Source organism: Arachis ipaensis, chromosome B8 (assembly GCF_059453495.1).
Source record: "Arachis ipaensis isolate K30076 ecotype BB chromosome B8, ASM5945349v1, whole genome shotgun sequence".
In the NCBI taxonomy this organism is placed as follows: Eukaryota; Viridiplantae; Streptophyta; class Magnoliopsida; order Fabales; family Fabaceae; genus Arachis; species Arachis ipaensis.
In genome coordinates this window covers 131,516,695-131,535,021 of record NC_142443.1, presented here as the reverse complement: position 1 = coordinate 131,535,021, position 18,327 = coordinate 131,516,695, and the positions used below count along the sequence as shown (strand labels likewise).

The 18,327-nt window shown below is 33.6% G+C and overlaps 1 protein-coding gene across 2 annotated transcripts; it reads right to left on the bottom strand.

Moving 5' to 3' along the window:
* Positions 1-3,481: 3,481 nt before the first annotated feature.
* Positions 3,482-11,355, bottom strand: LOC107613055 (carotenoid 9,10(9',10')-cleavage dioxygenase 1). 2 transcript variants are annotated; one of them, XM_016314897.3, is made up of 14 exons: positions 10,912-11,269; positions 9,478-9,548; positions 9,285-9,299; positions 8,832-8,943; positions 7,988-8,087; positions 7,578-7,640; positions 6,994-7,104; positions 6,728-6,912; positions 6,130-6,268; positions 5,745-5,862; positions 5,535-5,636; positions 5,072-5,323; positions 4,593-4,704; positions 3,482-3,661 (listed from the first exon to the last, which is right to left on the bottom strand). In XM_016314897.3, exons 1-14 carry the CDS (start codon positions 11,122-11,124, stop codon positions 3,638-3,640), a joined length of 1,617 nt encoding a protein of 538 aa, XP_016170383.1. In that variant the 5' UTR covers positions 11,125-11,269; the 3' UTR covers positions 3,482-3,637. The 2 variants fall into 2 exon arrangements, with proteins under 2 accessions (XP_016170383.1, XP_088352169.1); XM_088496043.1 differs by lacking the exon at positions 9,285-9,299 and having other exon boundaries at positions 9,470-9,548; positions 10,912-11,355.
* Positions 11,356-18,327: the final 6,972 nt, after the last annotated feature.

The following is an 18,327-nucleotide window of genomic DNA, read 5'->3' as shown; positions in this document are numbered from 1 at the left end:
TTCGGGAGTGCCCTAGTGCCAAGGAGGTTTGGAACCTTTTAGGCCTGTATTCAGATAACTCGAATTTACATGATTGGCTCTATAGAGGTGCAAGGAGTGAAAATAATTTTCTTTTCTTTTCGACCATATGGTGGATTTGGAGAAGCAGGAATCATGACTTATTTAATATAGATGATTCATGGAGTGCTAGTAAAGTGGTGAGTTTGATTCGTAGTTCAGTAAGGGAGTTTCACACTATTTTTGCTATGCATCAATCTCTGTCTCCTCCTTCACTTTGTTTGCATTGGGTTCCACCTCCAGTTTATTCTGTTAAATTGAATTGTGATGCTAGTTGGTTTCCTCCTTCTGGCTATGCTGGTTTTGGTTGTATCATTCGTAATCCTGATGGATGTTGGTTGAAAGGTTGCACTGGGAAAGTCGAAGTGTGCAGTGTTCTTTTTGCTGAATTGTATGCAATTTGGAGAGGCTTACTTCTTGCTTGGGAGAGTGGATTTCGTGAGGTTATTTGTGAAACAGACTGTTTAGAAGCTCTTTTCTTGGTAAACCAAAGAATGCTTGGTAAGGATATTCCGGAATGGGATTTGGCAAAGCATATACAGGAGGTTATGAATTGGAATTGGAGAGTCTCTATTCTTTTAATTCAGAGGACTGCAAATAGTGTTGCAGATTGTATGGCTAAAGCAGCTGCTTCTGTCGAGGACATTCACTCGAATTGGAGCCAACCATGGAGTGAGCTTCAACATCTAATAGATTTAGATATGACCCTAGCCAATTAATTTGGTTTTGTCTGTTTTTTTTTTCTTTTTTTTTTCTATTTAGTCACCAAAAAAAAAATTAACAATTTTAACCTAAAAAAATTAACACTCTTAGTAGAAAAACAACACTTTGTGGTCTAAAAATTAAAATTTTAAACTCAAATTCATACATTTGAACACACCCAAGGTTCTGAAAACTAGACCGGTCATTGAACCATTTTAATTATTGATTTATTAATTTATTGGTCTAACCGTTTTAATTGTGGTCTAATCAAAAAAACCGTTTAATAATAAAATAATAAATAAATATAGTCTAACAAAATTTAAAATGTCTTCCAAATATAACACAAAAATAGCAACACAACAGAACTAGAGCTCATTAGCAATCAAATAATCATTCAATAAAAAATTAAAGCACGAAACATTTAAATAATCAATAATCAAATAATCATTGAACATGGCATAAATAAAAAACGCAGAAGAAGTTAGCAATGAACTGACCTTCGAAGCCTAGGGTTTTTTTTCTTTGTTAAGCTTCTTCTCTCTGAACTCGAAGGAAGGAAATTGGAATGGAGAAGGGTTTTTCTTCTGAGAAGTCTGAGAAGATGGGCAGAATCGTGACGGAGACAGAGGCCAGGCAACGAACACGACTCAGAAAACGGTGGTGGGTTGGAAGAACCTGTGGCGACTAGACGAAGACGATGGTGCCTGAGCGCGCGATGGACGGCGGCTGGAGCGCGACGGAGCAGATGAATACCAGGGACTAACGCACCGAGCTCGAGGAAGAAGAAGCTGCGATTCTTGAAGGAGGAAGAAGCACGGACGACCAGACGACGATGGTAGTGCCTGGGCGCGACGGACGGCGGCAGTCCTTGCGGCGGTGGAGGAAGCTAGGGTTTCCTGTTTCAACTTCCTCTTTTGATTTGGGGAGAAGCTATTAGGTTAGGTGTTTGGAATGAAGACTGAAGGCAAAGGGAAGGGAGGTCATCCGTGCGGGAACCAAAATGACACAGTTTCATCCAAACCGTCGGTTTCGGTTCCGGTCTGACCGACTGGTTTTCGGCCGGTTCAACAGTTTGTTAGCGGTTTTTTATTAACGGTTTCACATTATTAGCCGGACCGTTAATTATTGCTAGTTCATGGTTTGACCGGTTCGACCGGTCCGATTTGGTCCGGTCACGGTTTGATGCACTAACGTGTAAAATCGTTTTATAAGTGCATCAAATCACATAATGTCATATTAGCAAAAATAATTATCTTTTACATTAATCGTGTGAATGGTCATCTAAGAGAACAGTTGTAATTGCACAACTGTATAAAATATTTTACAATGTCAGTGCATCAAAATTAAACTCAAATTATATAAGTAACTAACTAATTTATTTTATTTTAATTTATATGTTGAAAATTTTATGAGTGTTATTATGTTAAATTTATTTTGATTTGATATATTTGGTCGAATTATATAAAATTTTATTATAGTTGTGTTAATTATTCTTAACAAAAATTTAAAACTTAAATAATCTCTAATTATCCATAAATATCTACGGATATCTGTCACTCTTGCTAAAAAAATAAATGAAAACCTGTAAAATTGTGACAAAGATGGAGTGAAAATGAAACAGAAGATGTTTTACTAAATAGGACCAGGAGAGCTTCTCCCGCACCATAAAAACCCATTATCATCCCTACTCACAAAACGAGTTTTCCTGAACCAGTAAAGTGACCTATCCATGTTACGGAAGCAATAACTAAGAATGTCTGAGAATAAAATTTGGTCGAAGACCTAAAATGTCACCAAAATTTTGTTGCAACTACTTTGGGTCATTCAAAAAGGAAGTTATGCAATGTATTGCAATTTTTATTGTCCCACGGGCCATCTTTGTGAATTAGAGTTTTAGAAGATATTTTGAACAAAATTTTTTTTTTAAAATGATGGAAAAAAAAAGAAAAGAGAGAGATAAAGTTTGGACTTAATATATGAAATACAGATAGACACTTTGCTGAATTACTGTATCCGTGTATCAGACACATTTCGAACACGACATTTGTCCGATAAATGTGTCTGTTATGTCAAACAGTGTCTTAATAAAAAATAAAAAAAATTTTCTGAACACGCTTGGACACACCTAAATATCATCATGTGTTAACGTGTCAAGTCTTATTCTTAACATATATTTTTAAAATAAATTTAGATATAATATATATTATTATTTATTTAAATAAAAATATTTTAAATACTTGATATAATTAAAATAAGATATTAAAAATAATTAAAGATTTAATTTATATTTTGATATCAATAAAATATTAAAATATCATTACGATTTATTTAAAAAATACTTTATATTTTATATGTATATATACTTCTATGTCTTATAAGATTTTAAAATTCACGAACATCGTCCGTGTTCATGCATCATAGGACTTAATAAATCTTTTTAATTTTTGACACGGGGGCTTAATAAATCTTTACTCTGGAAGTTGAGAAATACTCAATGAATTGGTCCCTCCCTCACTCCAGTCTCAACAGCAGAACAACTAATAAAATATATTTCATACATGTTCATTGACATACATAATTTTTCTATACATTTCATGAGGATGAGGTGAATATTCACACACATTTTTTGGTACCTCATATACGCCCGCTTACTTCTTTACCTACTTGAGCTGAAATAAGATATTCACATTTTCACTAATTTCTGCTCAAGAAGATACAAAAGTTGTGTCAAGATGGATAATTTCTTTATTAATTTATTTATGATAGTGTACTGGTATAAAATAAGTTGTTTCAACATAACACTGGATACATAGTATAGCAGATACATGCCTATATATTATGAGATAGCACATAGTGAAGCTGTCAACACTAATCAAAGTTACGCCTGTTCTTGCAGTTGGTCCTGCACATAGATCCATGAAATGAAGAGTTAGCATCATGAACTAATCATGCATACAAAGGTTCGGATCGCTCGGAAGGAAAGGAAGGGAAGGGAAAAGTTCAATAAACTCTATTTTACTCTTCAAACCCTTCCCTTCTTTCACATTCCTATGAACTTTTACATTGAAAAAAAATGTACATTTCCAATAATATGTTTCTAGTATTAAATTCTTAATAATGTAAAAACATCCTGTAAACCACACGCCGTTATATAGGTTTTAGCTGTATTTCATAGTTCCTTAGCTTTCACCTTTATACCATCCTTTTTAGAAGGGAAAAAGACATGGGAATTTTATCATGTCTCCAAATTTCCCTCTACCACCCTATTTCAAAGCTCCCCTAAACTGGGGAGTCTCACAGGATCACAAAGTAAATTACGAGCTTATTAAATTATTTTACAAATAAGAAAACTTAAACTCAATTCTTCTCAGTCCTTATGCTTCCTTTTCCCTTTCTTCCTAACTCTCAGTCTCCCACATACAACATAATGCTTTAGAAAAAGCTAAGCATTAAGCAACAAGGTAACTAACTCCTTTCGGCCTGTTATTGTTGAAGTACCCAGGTAGTTTGGTAAAGCTATATGGAGGTACAAAGGAAATGATTACCAGATTAGATTAATCATATAGGGGCATAAATTATATTAATCAATGTCAAGCATAATTTAGGACTTCTCACTAACTTGGAGCTATGACTTCAGTCACAGGCATTTCTGTGACTGAACCAGTAGGTTTGACTGATCTTCATATTAATTAGTTCATATCAGATAAGCCCATAATTTGAGAGACAATGTAATATCCTATAGAATACCTAAATGAACACTACGTGCAGTGGGGAAGAGAGAGAAACGAAATTCAAAAAAAAAAAAAAAGTAATATGAAGTGAGTAACACTAACCTCTGTCACAAAGAAGGCGTGGAAACCATAAGGAACTCTATGCGGCAGCTCAACAACAGCAACAGGATCTGCTGACATTGTTTTAGCATCGATGACATGCACGAACGATTTTCTGCAGCGTTGTAATTTAATTTAAATTCGGGCAATTAGGTTTTTATTCTTTCGATAGAGGAGACTAAGAGAAAGCCATCTCAGAGTAAGTATATAAGAGATGAGCGATTTGTGACGACTAGTCATAGTAGCCATAATGGCCATTACTGTAGCAGTTTTACAATTCATAGAGATTCAAAGTTTTACATTGACTATCAAAGGCTCAAGAGAACCCTCCTTTTTTATCCGAGCTTGGAACAAGCTTTGTAAAAAGTTTGCAACAAGCTCGACATACACAGGATCACAGATTCTCATATAATTCATTCACATTAAAAGAAAAAAAAAAACTGCATAAGTAATTATTTGAAATGTCAATGGAAAAGTCATACCCAGTATTCTCATCATGTACAAAACAGATCAAGTATCCATCGTCTTCTTCAGAAGTTGTCCCAGGGATACGTGGGACAAAAACAGCCTCGGAACCAAACCTCCCGGGTCCCAAGTCGTAGAGACCCTGAACATTTCCTCCGACTTCAAGCTTTGTTTTCCCAGAGTCCGGTTCGGCATGCAAATCAAATTTAATAATTCCAGTAACTTTTGCAATGCTGTCTAATGTGGTTCCATATACATATCGTTGCTTCCTGATTTTGACAAAGAAAATAATAAACACAGGAGAGGCAAAACAAACATAAACTTAGTTATCTTAGAACATAATTTGAAAACCATATATCGCAGAACTATTATAAACATTGTCCAAGAAGCACAAAGAATGTGTCCACAAAACCGTAAACCCTTAACCGAATAGAATGACGACCAAGAAGAAATAAAATGGTCAAAACTTTGGTATCTTACCTGCCAGTGTAGCTTTCATTCACCCTGGGAAAATCAACAGCAGATGCAGATAGTTTCTTTTGAGAAGCTTCGCCAGATTTCATGTTAAATCGCATTTCATACCTTAAAAAAATTGTCAATATATAGTTAATAAAGTTATATACAATAAATAAAAAGTTTAAGTAAATTTGATTCCAATAATAACAGGGTGAAGAAAAGAAGTCTATTTACAGTTCATTTGAGAAATTTTCAAGCTTTTCCTTGACAGTTCCGCTGACCATGTCCAGATCTGGATTCTTAAGGCGGCATGTGATCAAAACAACCTCATCCTCCTCCTCCCATGCATTAGCTGGTTTTTAAAAGAATAAAAGAAACATAAGGTTGTCAAAAAGGTTGAAATCAACCAGCCAATCAATGAAATGAAAGCACAGATAACAAGTTGGTTTCACATCCTTTACTTGTATATTGTTCATCCCCATAACCCATCATAATGGACTCATCACTTAAATTGTTAGCAGAGAATTTACCTTTATGATCATTGAATTTTTACTGAATCATAATTGCAGAATGTTTATCATTATCATATATTAAGTAGAAGCAGAAAATATAAACATACCATTGTGGAATATGAAGCAGTTTGGAAGCTCGAACCACCTAATATGCTTCTCATCCTTAGCATACCGAGGTAGGACCCCAAATCGAGCTTTCTTGGTCGAATCAAATGTGAATATCAATGTCTTATTCTTTACCATTTCCTGAAAAATGGATTTTGATATGGTATGTTCAGTGTAACAGTAAAATTAAAGAGAGTTTATTCAAAAGCTAAAACTATTGGGTGTAAACATTGAAATAGCTTTTATCTCAAATAGGTTTTCTCTCATAGAAAAATCTTTTTAAATCATGGGATCACTTTTGCAGTGCAAAATTATAATCTAATTAAGTATGGGAGCAGAAGATTGACCACAACAACTTCGGTTGCTCTATGACCATGTCAGGAACAAACAGTGCAAATTTTTTTTAGGCTTGCCATTTTTCCTAGTCTATCACAATGTTGAAATTAGAAAAGCAAAAAGTTTTTTATCCTTATAATTATAATAATCATAAATAAGACTCATTTGAGAATCTAAATACCATGCTTGGCATAGTTGAACTATAATTAACTAATTCTTGTTTTTCCCTTTTTCAGAATATATGAATAGAAACACTCGAAATACCTTTGGCCTAAAATACAGAGGAAGATCCATAAATATTGCATAATTTTCTGTGATGGCAAAGTCATGCATCATGATAGGCTCTGCTATTGTTATGGGTACAGGATCATGCATAAAACCATCCTTTGAAATAACTCTGTACGTAATATATGGTGGTGTATGTGAATAGCCAAATGTGAACATCTCGCCTGCAAACAGGATATTCATTTAGTTGGAAATTGGAATAATTATTCCCCCAAATCATTCAACTTAATTGAAGATGGCTTCACCAGTAAATGGGTCAACTTTTGGATGAGCTGTGAAAGAATGGCCCAATCTCTTGTCATAATCTAACAAACCAAGTGTCTGCAAATCACCATCTTCAAAAACTTTAATAGCATCTGCATAAGTTCAAAAGGACCATGTCAAGGTGTTTATTTTCCTCTGGATGAAACAATTTAAAAAAAAAAAAGAAAGGGGGGGGGGGGGGTTGGAGTATTTTACAACTAAAATTTTCAATATAATTGAAAAAAATAAACACTGAATTTTTAAAAACCTCTGATTATCTTTCAAAAAAAATATTTAAGTGTGAAAATTGGTTTTTTTTTTAGAAAAGGGGGGGGGGGGGGGGGAATAGTACCAGTAAATATAACGATAACTATTTGAATCCTCAGGTACAACAAAGTCATTAATCGAAGTTCAGTGTCTTTCTCCATGAAGGAAAAAATAATTGCTTAGATGATCATGGCTGAAGGATGGCTGAAAACTTAAGGGTTTTCTCAAAACCTTTGTTGAATCCATATAGTGACAGTTAAGATAAAATCAAGAGGTGCATAGTCTTCATAAGCCTAAAACATATAATAGCTGTACTTACAGGGTTTATCAGCTTCTGAGAGTGCTAGAAGCTTTCCGTGATGATATATAAGAGCTGTATTGGCTGGTATACATTAGAGTATGATTACAAGTTAGTTTCAGATCTTCCAGTCATGGTTTATAAGAAAAGAAAATGAAGAAATACAAAACAAAAAAAGAAAACTTAACAAAGCACATTTATCAGAAACCATCAAGGCTGACCAAAGGATAATGCACTATCTGGTCATTCTAGAAAAGAATTAAGAGCTATCTTGAAATTTGAAAGATCGGTTAGAAGTTTACAGTATTTCGTAAAGTACCGATATTGAATAGATGTCCATGCATGATGTAGCAAGCACGTAATGTTCACGTCCAAAATACATTAAAATCATGGTCTGAATTGGACAGAACAAGATAGATAGCACAATTTACCTGTTCCATTCCCAAAAGACAAATCAAGTACTTTCAATTTAGCTCTCAACATTTGCATGTTAACCATCAACAGTCCAAACAGACCCTTGAGATCTCCAATCTGAAATATGACATTTAAGAGTATTTAGCACTTTCTTGTAGAATGGATTTTAGAAGTTGAATGGAAGACTTGACCTTTGCACCTTTAATACAAATTTGGATCCTCTAAAGTGAGGATTTCACTTTTGAAGGTAAAATAAGAAGTTTTACCATTGAAGCAATAAAGTAAAATAACTTCTATTCTTAAACAATAGGGTGAAATCCTTCACTTTATCCCCTAAAGAGAGATCCTCACTTTAGAGGGATCCTCCTCATACAGTCAAAAAAGGATCGAGAAAAAGTAGTAAACAATTGGAAGCATATAGTTTGACTGAACTGAACTTTCGTATGCTCATATTTAAATGAGAAAGAAGTTGATAGGTTCTAGGGGAAGCAATATCACAAAAGTGAAAGATATTGACAACTGACAGTATCAGAAGCACAATTGATTCAATCAAAGAGTGAATTAGATAAATATTAAAGCAAAATAACCATCAAGAACAGATTTGAAATAGGAAATGTTTGCAATGAGGCCCCACTGGTCATACTTAATTAAGAACTACAAATAATACAACTAATCCCATGCGGCATGCGGGCATTCATGTCTGCCCACTAAAGCAGTCACTCACTTAATCAAGCATGCAACTCAGGAAGAAGTGCATGCAGAGACAGACTAAAAAAGAAAATATTTAAATAAAATAGTAAAAGTAATAATGAAAAAAAAAAGAAAACAATGACAACAAGGCTAGTGCACATGGTATCATACCTTCATAAATTTGGCGCCTCCAAAGTACTCTTCCTGTTTAAGACGAGAAGTTTTCACAAAACGAGAAACATATGTTGCTTTTCCATCTTTGATACGCAAACCATGAATCATTCTGAAATTCAATGATATGTAGAACAACATTGGAGGGCCATAGTGTAATATAATCAGAGAAAAAAAAGAGTTTACAAGATTTTGACTTGAGCTTGCTAAGGTATAAAACAATTCATCTGCCTCTACCAACAGCTCAAAAGGCACACAAATGGTTTTATACTTATTAAGTTTTTCAGCCACAATATTTCGCATTTATTTCAATAATAATAATAATATCCACCAAACAGAGCATTCATCCTTGCAGATCTAGGATCAAATATCACCACTCTATTTACATGAAATATTATTCTTGAAGACACTTGAAAGAAATGTAAGTTTGTATGAAGGAAGCAAATTACATACCCATCTCCATCAAACCTGCAAAACGAGAGAGGAGGGTATATTGTATAAGCAGTGCTAAGAATAAACACATTTCAATCCAGATAAGCTGAGACACCTCCAGTTTAAAACTAAATCTTCCCATAAAAATAAATATTGCTAATGGAAAATCAATAAGTTGAAGCTAAAACGGATGAAAAACAAAGAACAAAATTACCAGTGATATCCGGCCACAGGAGAAAACTTCGGATTAGGTCCAACCCTGACAAACTCACCATTCAAGCAATCCTACAAAAAGACTTACAAATAGTAAGAAATGAGTAACAGCAGTTGATACAAGAAAAGGTACTGATTATAGACATTTTACTTCAGCAATCAGAAAATAGAAATAGTAACCAGTTTTCAAGGGCAGAAAAGCAGAAAACCCAAAAACATAAAAGAACTATTTTAATCATGGCTAGTAAAGCACAAGAAGGTCTATGAATTTGAACTGAGGCAAAAGATGCTACAATAATTGAAGGACTGTAGTTCAAATGACTAACATTGGAATAGACCTACGTCAACATTAACAATTAATGCATAGTATTTTCCTCCTCCTCAAGGTTATATGGATTTCTCATTTTTGGCTTTCAATTATCTATCAGCGTGAATATATGAAACTTTCTTCAGTTGCACTTAATAGTTGAATAATGTCATAAGATGATGATTTCCAATAATTCAGCCAGTTTACTATGAGAAAGTGGCAGCTTCAATGCTTATTAACTACTAAGCACCAAGTCCTGTATAAATAGTCCTAAGAACATAGCATAACATGCTCAGTAAAATCAATTGACAAAAACTAACTACACAGCGAAAAATACTGAAAGTTTATCATTAAAACAATTCAGTTATTGCACTGATTTCTATAATATGCCATAGAGACACACTCATTAAATACATTGGAGTCCCTCTTAAAATTCCCAGGAAGCTACTTATGTATATATCTTCCCTCATAACATGGCAAGATCCAAATCCTATATTTATTTATTTTAGTTAACTGGATCCAAATCCTTTACAAAAAGTTACAAGCTAGGATAAAATAATAAATAAATAAACAGAAATGTTTTGATGTTTTCAACAACCATTATTGCAGAGGTCAACAACTTCTATTATCTATTTAGCTTTGGAAGACTTACGCAGGAAAGTTTACAAAACAAGAGAAAAAATATTAAATCCAAACCTTTTGTTTATCCAATTCTTCCTACGTCTTTTTTAAAAAAAAAATTAAAATAATTATTCAACCATACTAGGCATACAAAGAAAATCAGCCACCAAATCAACCACTCATAATTAAAATGTAAAATACATATTGAAAATATGTAAAACAACACATGTATTTATACACAAATTATTGGTGGCCGATTTAGTGGCTGGTGTTAACATAGCATTTTTTTAATCATTTTGTTCATCATAGATATAAATCCCTTTCCTTTCTTCATATAGCTTTGGTTTCCACAACCAAACCAAACCAACATATGAAACACAAACACACAAGACTGTTAAGCTACGCTGTACAAATTAAATACAAAAAAAAAAAAAAAGAGTTACTGGCACTAATTATTCAAAAATTGCAAGAAAGAATAATCATATGATAATCTTGATAGTAACTAACCGGGAGGTGGCCGGTGAGTGGAAGATCCTTAGTCGGAGGGGTTTCATCGGGAAGAGGTGCGAAATTACCAGTGAGGTAGTGATGTGGGAGTGAAGTGTCATACATCAACTTCACTAGAAGCTTCTCCAACAAGTCTATCACTTTTGACGTGAAACTATTGCTCGGTTTTGGTTCAACCGAAACTATCCCGTTCCTCTTCTTCTCTTCCTCCATGCTTATCTGATCCTCTCTCTCTCTCTCTCTCTCTCTCTCTCTTCTTCCCCCTTCTTATTCTGGAACTAACATAAATATATGGTGGAGTTCTTGTTTTGTTGAGTGTCTGTACATACTGACATTCATAGGAGAATTCACCAATCGCCACTCATTTTAGTTGAGGTTAAAAAAAATGAATTTATTAGATAGGAATTCTCGATTTTAGAGGTCACGATAAAACTGATAAATAATAAAATAAAACAATTATTATTAAATTTGTCATTCTTAATATTTATGATATGAATTTCACTATTTTAATTTAAGGTAGAATTTTTAATTCTATTATTTTATTAATTTTTTATTTTAAAAGAGTTCGGTCCAAAATTTTCATATGCTATCAAAAAACGAAAAAATTTGTTTGAAAAAATCATCTTTATTATATTTAGACTTTTAGGACAAAACTAAACTCCTATCTATTTTTATTTTGGACAATTTGCATCTTATCAATTAGAAAATAATAAATCAATCTCAAAAATTCAATTTCGTTAGACATATAAACTCTTTTGTTAATATTTTCAACAAGACTTAACAAATTTTGTTGACATGTCACGTTAGACTTAACTAAACTGGTGCACTGTATTATAAACTGATTTAAAATCAATTTTTTATTTAACAAAGTAGTTTGGTTCAATTTCTAAACAATTTAAAATAATTTAGTGTAATTTTAGTTCAGTTTATGAAAAAACTGAACCGTGAACACTCCTACTTTAAAGTTAGACTATACTTGGCTGAGATAGATAGTAACAATTAGTTTGAGACAACTAAGTCTCAGCCTAATAATCATCAAAACGACATTGCATTGTGAGGAGATGAAGGATGTGACTCAAAAGGCATTTGACCCTTTTCTCCATCAAGTGTTTTCAGAAGTCTAAAACAACTCTTACTTCTCACATAAGATTACTGTGAATCTTTACCAGCGGGTACATTTTTCTCCAAAATGAGGCGATGAAGCTATGAAGTGAAGCGTTGTTGACAGCACTATAAAAGGTCGACAGAGCTACTAACAGAGACCCAAACGCAGAGGTGAGTCAGCGTGGTTCTCTTTTCTCAAAACTTTGTGTATTTTTTTATTTTTAAATTCTGTGTGCTCCCAAATTTGTCATGTTATGGTAGTTTTAATTATGTAAATTAGTCTTGTAATTGTTGACATTAGTGAAAAGATTAAATTTTTAATTTTAGTTTCTTTTTGTGTTTCTATTTTTGCATGTAGATGTCATATGAGATTGTTCTGGTTTTTCACCATGGTGTTTGGTTTGAAAGAAATTCTAATAGAAAAATGTATTACATGAATGAAAAAGTGCATACACTTCCTTCATTAGATATAAAATTATGTGAACTTTAGAGATTTTGAACAGATGTTTAAGGAGTTAGGGTATGTTAGCTATAAAGAGATGTATTAGTATGATACTAGTGTACTTAATCTGGAGTCTGTATTGCATGTTCTTAAAGGCGATAAAAAGATTAATGAAATGTGTGAGAAAAAGCAGCAGAATACAAAAATTAATCTACTTGTGATGTGCATTCTCAATTTTTTTAGTTATTTGATGCATTTTGTAATTGATTCTACTAATTGTTATTACTACTAGGAATGTTTCGGGGATTGGTTATAGCTCTGAAGGAGATTATGCCAAAGGCTCATTGTAGAAATTGTATTTTTCATATATGGAATAATTTTATCAAGCATTATAAAGACAACAAACTAAAAAATTTGTGTGGAAGGCTGCAAGAAGCACAACAACGAGGGACTTTTAAGTATTCAATGGAGTTGATAAAAAATGTGATCAAAGATGCTTATGACTATCTTGCAGGGTTACCTGGGTGCATAGACAAAGGCTTATTTTAGCCACCATCCGAAGGTCGACAACATTACAAATAATATATGCGAAGTATGGAATGACAAGATTATCGAATATATATATAGAGAGGGAGATTTCCAACTCGCTTTAAATTAGCGCTGAGGTGTACACTTAATTGTACGCTGATGTGGACACACAATCAGTTCAACTCAAATTAGTATCCCAAATTTGATTAAAACACCCAAATTGATCTATTCACACTTATAAAACCCTAACTCCCAAATGTTCATCTTTGTTCTTTGTATTCAGCTTTGTTCTTCGTCTCCACTCTTCTCCTCCTCGTTACTGTTGTTCATGTTCTTTGTCTCCACTCCTCTCCTCCTTGTTGTTGTTGTTGTTGTTGTTGTTCGTCTTTGTTCTTCATCTCACTCCTCTCCTCCTCGTTGCTATTGTTCATCTTGTGAAGCTCTGAAAAGTTGTTCTTTGGGCGAGGCATGATGGGCGATGATGATAAAAGTCAAGGAAGCTCAAGTAAGAACAACTCCAGTGGGAAAAATTACAGTAACCGGGGGATTCGAACCAGGGGTAAGAACGTTGTATTATGCAATTGTAGGTTGCGTACTATGATTAAGTACTTAGCAACGCCAGAGAATTTAGGAAGACCTTTTTATGGGTGTCCCAACTATGAGGTAAAATGCTATATTTGATGGAATTCAATATTTCTTTTTGTATTATTATAGTTTGAAATTCAGTGTAATTTCTTTTGTTGGACCGATGGATACGAAAAACAAGGTGTGGTTCAGGTTGCACAAGAAATTTTTAATGAACTCAACTGGAGAATGGAATCTTTAGAGAGTAGTATTAGCACATTGAAGATGCTTATGTTTGGTGTTTGGTTGTTTTGGTTTTTAGTTAAAAAATAGCTAGAGTGTGAGTGTGTCCATGATCATTATGTAATGATTTATGATTATAAATAAATGAAGTTAAGTTTTTCTAAACTTTGTATCTCATTATCCTGGATGAAGGATAATGTAATGACAAAATAAAGCTAATAAATATACACCTTTAACTAGACCAACTGGTAATATATCATTATAATTACAATAACCATGACAATGGTATTGTCTTAACAAAAGTACAAAATAGTGTCAATATGCAACAGCATAATGCAAAATACAAAATATAAACTAGGCCAAAAGTTTATAACTAAGGCTATATCACCATGAACAAACACTAACAAAATGCAAGTTCAGACTTAATCCATCACAATGCAAATCAAAAGCAACAACTAAAGCAATAACACTAAATTATTCTTACTATCATAAAGTAACAACTAAAGTCTTCATGACATCATTAGGATTTCTTTCTTGGTGCCTTAAATCTAGTTGTTGGAATAAACTTCAACAAAGCACCATCTTTTCAAATATTCCTACACTTGCTCCTTCCATTATTTCCCTTGAAACCACATCAACAGCACCAATATTTGACTTTAGAGAACTGACTGCATCAACAGATGGCCTAACAATTAGAAGTTTGTTTTGTCTAATTATCTTTCGCTTGGACAACTGTCGATCATAACAACTAGAATCAACTACAATGCTAATATTTACAACATTAATAGTAATAGTTGATCATAATACTCAATAAAATTATTCAAATTGTGACTTGTAAATAATTTTAGTAACATAGATTACTTTAGCACCACCTTGAGCAACAACACATTGAATAGCAGCACCTTCTACAGCAGTACCTTGTTAGGCACCAGCTTCATCACCAACTTAATCATCAACTTGAGCATTTTATGGAGGCTTCTTCACCAGCTTCATCATCAGCTTGTTCTGCAGCTGCTGCAGCCTCCTCTGCCCTTAGCTTTTTTGCAACTTCGCACAAAATTATGTTCATGCCCTTTGTAGTGAGACCAACATCGCCACAAGTTCCACTAAGTGAACTTGCCATATTACCTCTTTAATTTTGTAGATTTTCTCTCTTGACTGCCTCCAACAGGGGCCTCGTGCATCATTCTTTCTTGCATAGAGCTTTGGTCTCCCACAAGATTTTGGTCTTGTCAGCGGTAAGCAGTGAGAGTATTCTGACTTGTCCCACATCACTTCTCCTCTGACCAGGTTGATATAAAACTCATATGTTTTATTGTAAGATTCCATTGTCAACCATGCATGAACATAATTTTCAGACCGACCATTCATATATGCAATAGCCGCGTGATAAACCCCAATTTTGTGATTTATCTTGTGTTGAATTTAGGAGATTTTATCAACTTATCTCACATTTATTCAATGAAATAGTATGATTTTGTAATTCTCCTTAATTTGTGCTTAAGAGTTAAAAACATGCTTTTTAGCCCTTTAAATTGCTAATTTTAATTCACTTTAATTCCATTCGATACCTTGATATGTTTATTGAATGATTTCAGGGTCATAAGGCAATGATTGGATGGAAGAAGTGAAGAAAAAGCATGCAAAGTGGAGAATTCATGAAAAAATGAGGATTTGGTGGATTCAAGGCCACGCGCACGCGTCATCCACGCGTACGTGTGAGAAGGAATTTTACCAAGCGACACGCACGCATCACCCACGCGTACGCGTGACACTGGTCGCGTGACCTCATTAAAGGCAATACATTGGGGGCGATTTCTAAGCTCATGGAGGCCCAAATCCAACTCCATTTTGATGCTATCGAACCCAAGGATTGAAGGGAAATGAACCAAGTAGTCATAGTTTAGTTTTTCACCATGTTTTAGGTTAGAATTCTAGAGAGAGAAGCTCTCTCTTCTCTCTAGAATTTAGGATAGTTTAGGTCAAATTTTCTTAGATCCAAGTTTTAATTGTTGTTTTGATTTAGTTTCCTTTACTATTTCTTGTTCTATTATCTTAATCCTCTTAGTTTTTCTTGTTAATGCCTCGATGTTGCCAATTTTAGTTTATAAACTCTCTTGTCAATTTCAATTTTCTTTTAATGCAATTTTATATTTCCATGGCTTTTTATGTTTATCTTAGTTGCTATTGTTGATTTCTTGTTTGTGTTAGTTATGATTTTCATTAATTCTTATAATTTATGATGTTTACATTTATTGCACTCTAGGTGTTTGATAAAATATTTTCACTAGTTATGGAGTAGTTTTCTATACTCTTGGCCTAGAATAAAGGAATTGAGTGACCTTGAGTCATTGGGTCTAATTGGATTGGTGATTTAGGTCCATTGTTGATCAATTCGATGTCCATTGACACTAACCTACTATTAAGCTAATTAATGGCTAGGTTGGGACTTATGGTTGATGTTAATCAAGACTATTTGACATACTTCAAGCATAGAAGTAGACTTGATGGGTTGGCCCCTTATAATTGTCAATATATGGTTGTTAGACAAGGATGGTGATCTCAATTTCTATGCTTAGCCAATAGTTCTTCTTGCCATTTAATTTTCATTATTTTCACTTTAATTGCTTTTCATTTAATTTCTTGCATGCTTACTTACTTTCTTGCCTTTTAATTTTCTTGTCAATTGCCATTAAAACCCTTTTGTTTCTTCATAGCCAATAATTGAACACTTCATTGTAATTCCTTGAGAGATGACCCGAGGTTTAAATACTCTCGATTTTTATTGGGGTTTGTACTTGTGACAACCATTTTTAAACTTTGATTGAGAGTTATTAGTTAGTTTGAAACTATACTTACAACGAAGTGATTATTTTTATTGAGAAATTCTAGATCAACATAAATTTTCACATCAAGTTTTTGGCGCCGTTGCCGTTGCCCAATTTTGTGGTTTATCTTGTGTTGAATTTAGGGAATTTTATCAACTTATGTCACATTTATTCAATGAAATAGCATAGTTTTGTAATTCTCCCTAAATTGTGCTTAAGAGTGAAAACATGATTTTTAGACCTTTAAAATTGATAAATTTAATTCACTTTAATTCCATTCGATGTCTTGATATGTTTGTTGAGTGATTTCAAGTTCATAAGGTAATTATTAGATGGAAGAAGTGAAGAGAAAAGCATGCAAAGTGGAGAATTCATGAAAAAATGAGCATTTGGAGGATTCATGGCCACACGCACGCGTCACTCACGCGTACGCGTGAGGAGGGAATTTGCCAGGCGCACGCATGACGTTGGTCACGTGACCTCATTAAAGTGAAAACGGTGGGGGCAATTTCTGAGCCATCCAGACCCAAGTCCAACTCATTTCTAAAGTTATTTGAGGCAAAAATCAAGAAGGAGAAAGGGGGGAGCAATTAGGTAGTGTAGGAAATATGCCTTAGGTTAGCTCTAGAGAGAGAAGCTTCCTCTTCTCTCTAGAAATTAAGGTTCTTAGGTTAATTTCTCTTAGATTTAGGGTTTAATTCTTGTTTTCAATTAGTTTTTCTTGCAATTTCTTGTTCCTACATCTTTGTTCTCTTAGTTTACATTGTCAATTTCGCTTTTATGCCTCTTTTTAGTTTATGAACTCTTGTCAATTTTAATTTCATTTAATGCAATTTGAGGTTTTATGTTCTTTTCTTGCTTGTTTGAGTTGTTATTGTTAATTTCTTGCATTTGGTAGTAGTAGAATTTATTATTCCTTGCAATTTTATTATGCTTACCTTTTGTGCCTTCCAAGTATTTGACAAAATGCTTGGCTTAGGTTTAGAGTAAGATTTTGAGCATTCTTGGCTTGCAAAGAGAAATTAGGCAATCTTGAGTCATTAATACGCAATTTAGATTGGTAATCTAGAGTGATTAGTTAGTCTTGTATTCATTAACATTACTTATGGATTGGGATTAACTAGTCCTATTTGACTTTCTCTCAATGTGAAGATAACATTATACCTTCTTCCGATGTTGGAGATAACGAAATAGGATTAGCTCTTGACAACTATTGTATGATAATTAATGACTATGATAGAAAGCCTTGATTCTTAATCCTTGCCATGAATGCCTCTTTTTAGTATTTGTTATCTTTAGTTGTTTGATTTATTTTCTTATCATTTCTAGTCTTATTATATGCAAATCACCCCTTGAACCTCATAACCGATAATGTGCATACCTCACTGCAATTTCTTTGAGAGACGACCCGAGATATAATACTCTCGGTTATTTTATTGGTTTGCACTTGTGACAAACAAAATTAAACTCTGATTGAGCGTTGTTTGTTGGTTGGAAACTATACTTCGACGAGATTATTTGTGTGAAATTCCTAACCAACGATAATCCTCTTTCACCGCAATGGCATGACGACAAGGCAATCCTAAAAGAAAGATAACTAAGTGAATATATTGCAGTATTTAGAAAAATAAATCCAAAAAGACTATACTGCCTGATTTTCGAAATCAATTACCACATTGTGTGGCTCACCATGAACTTCAAACGTGA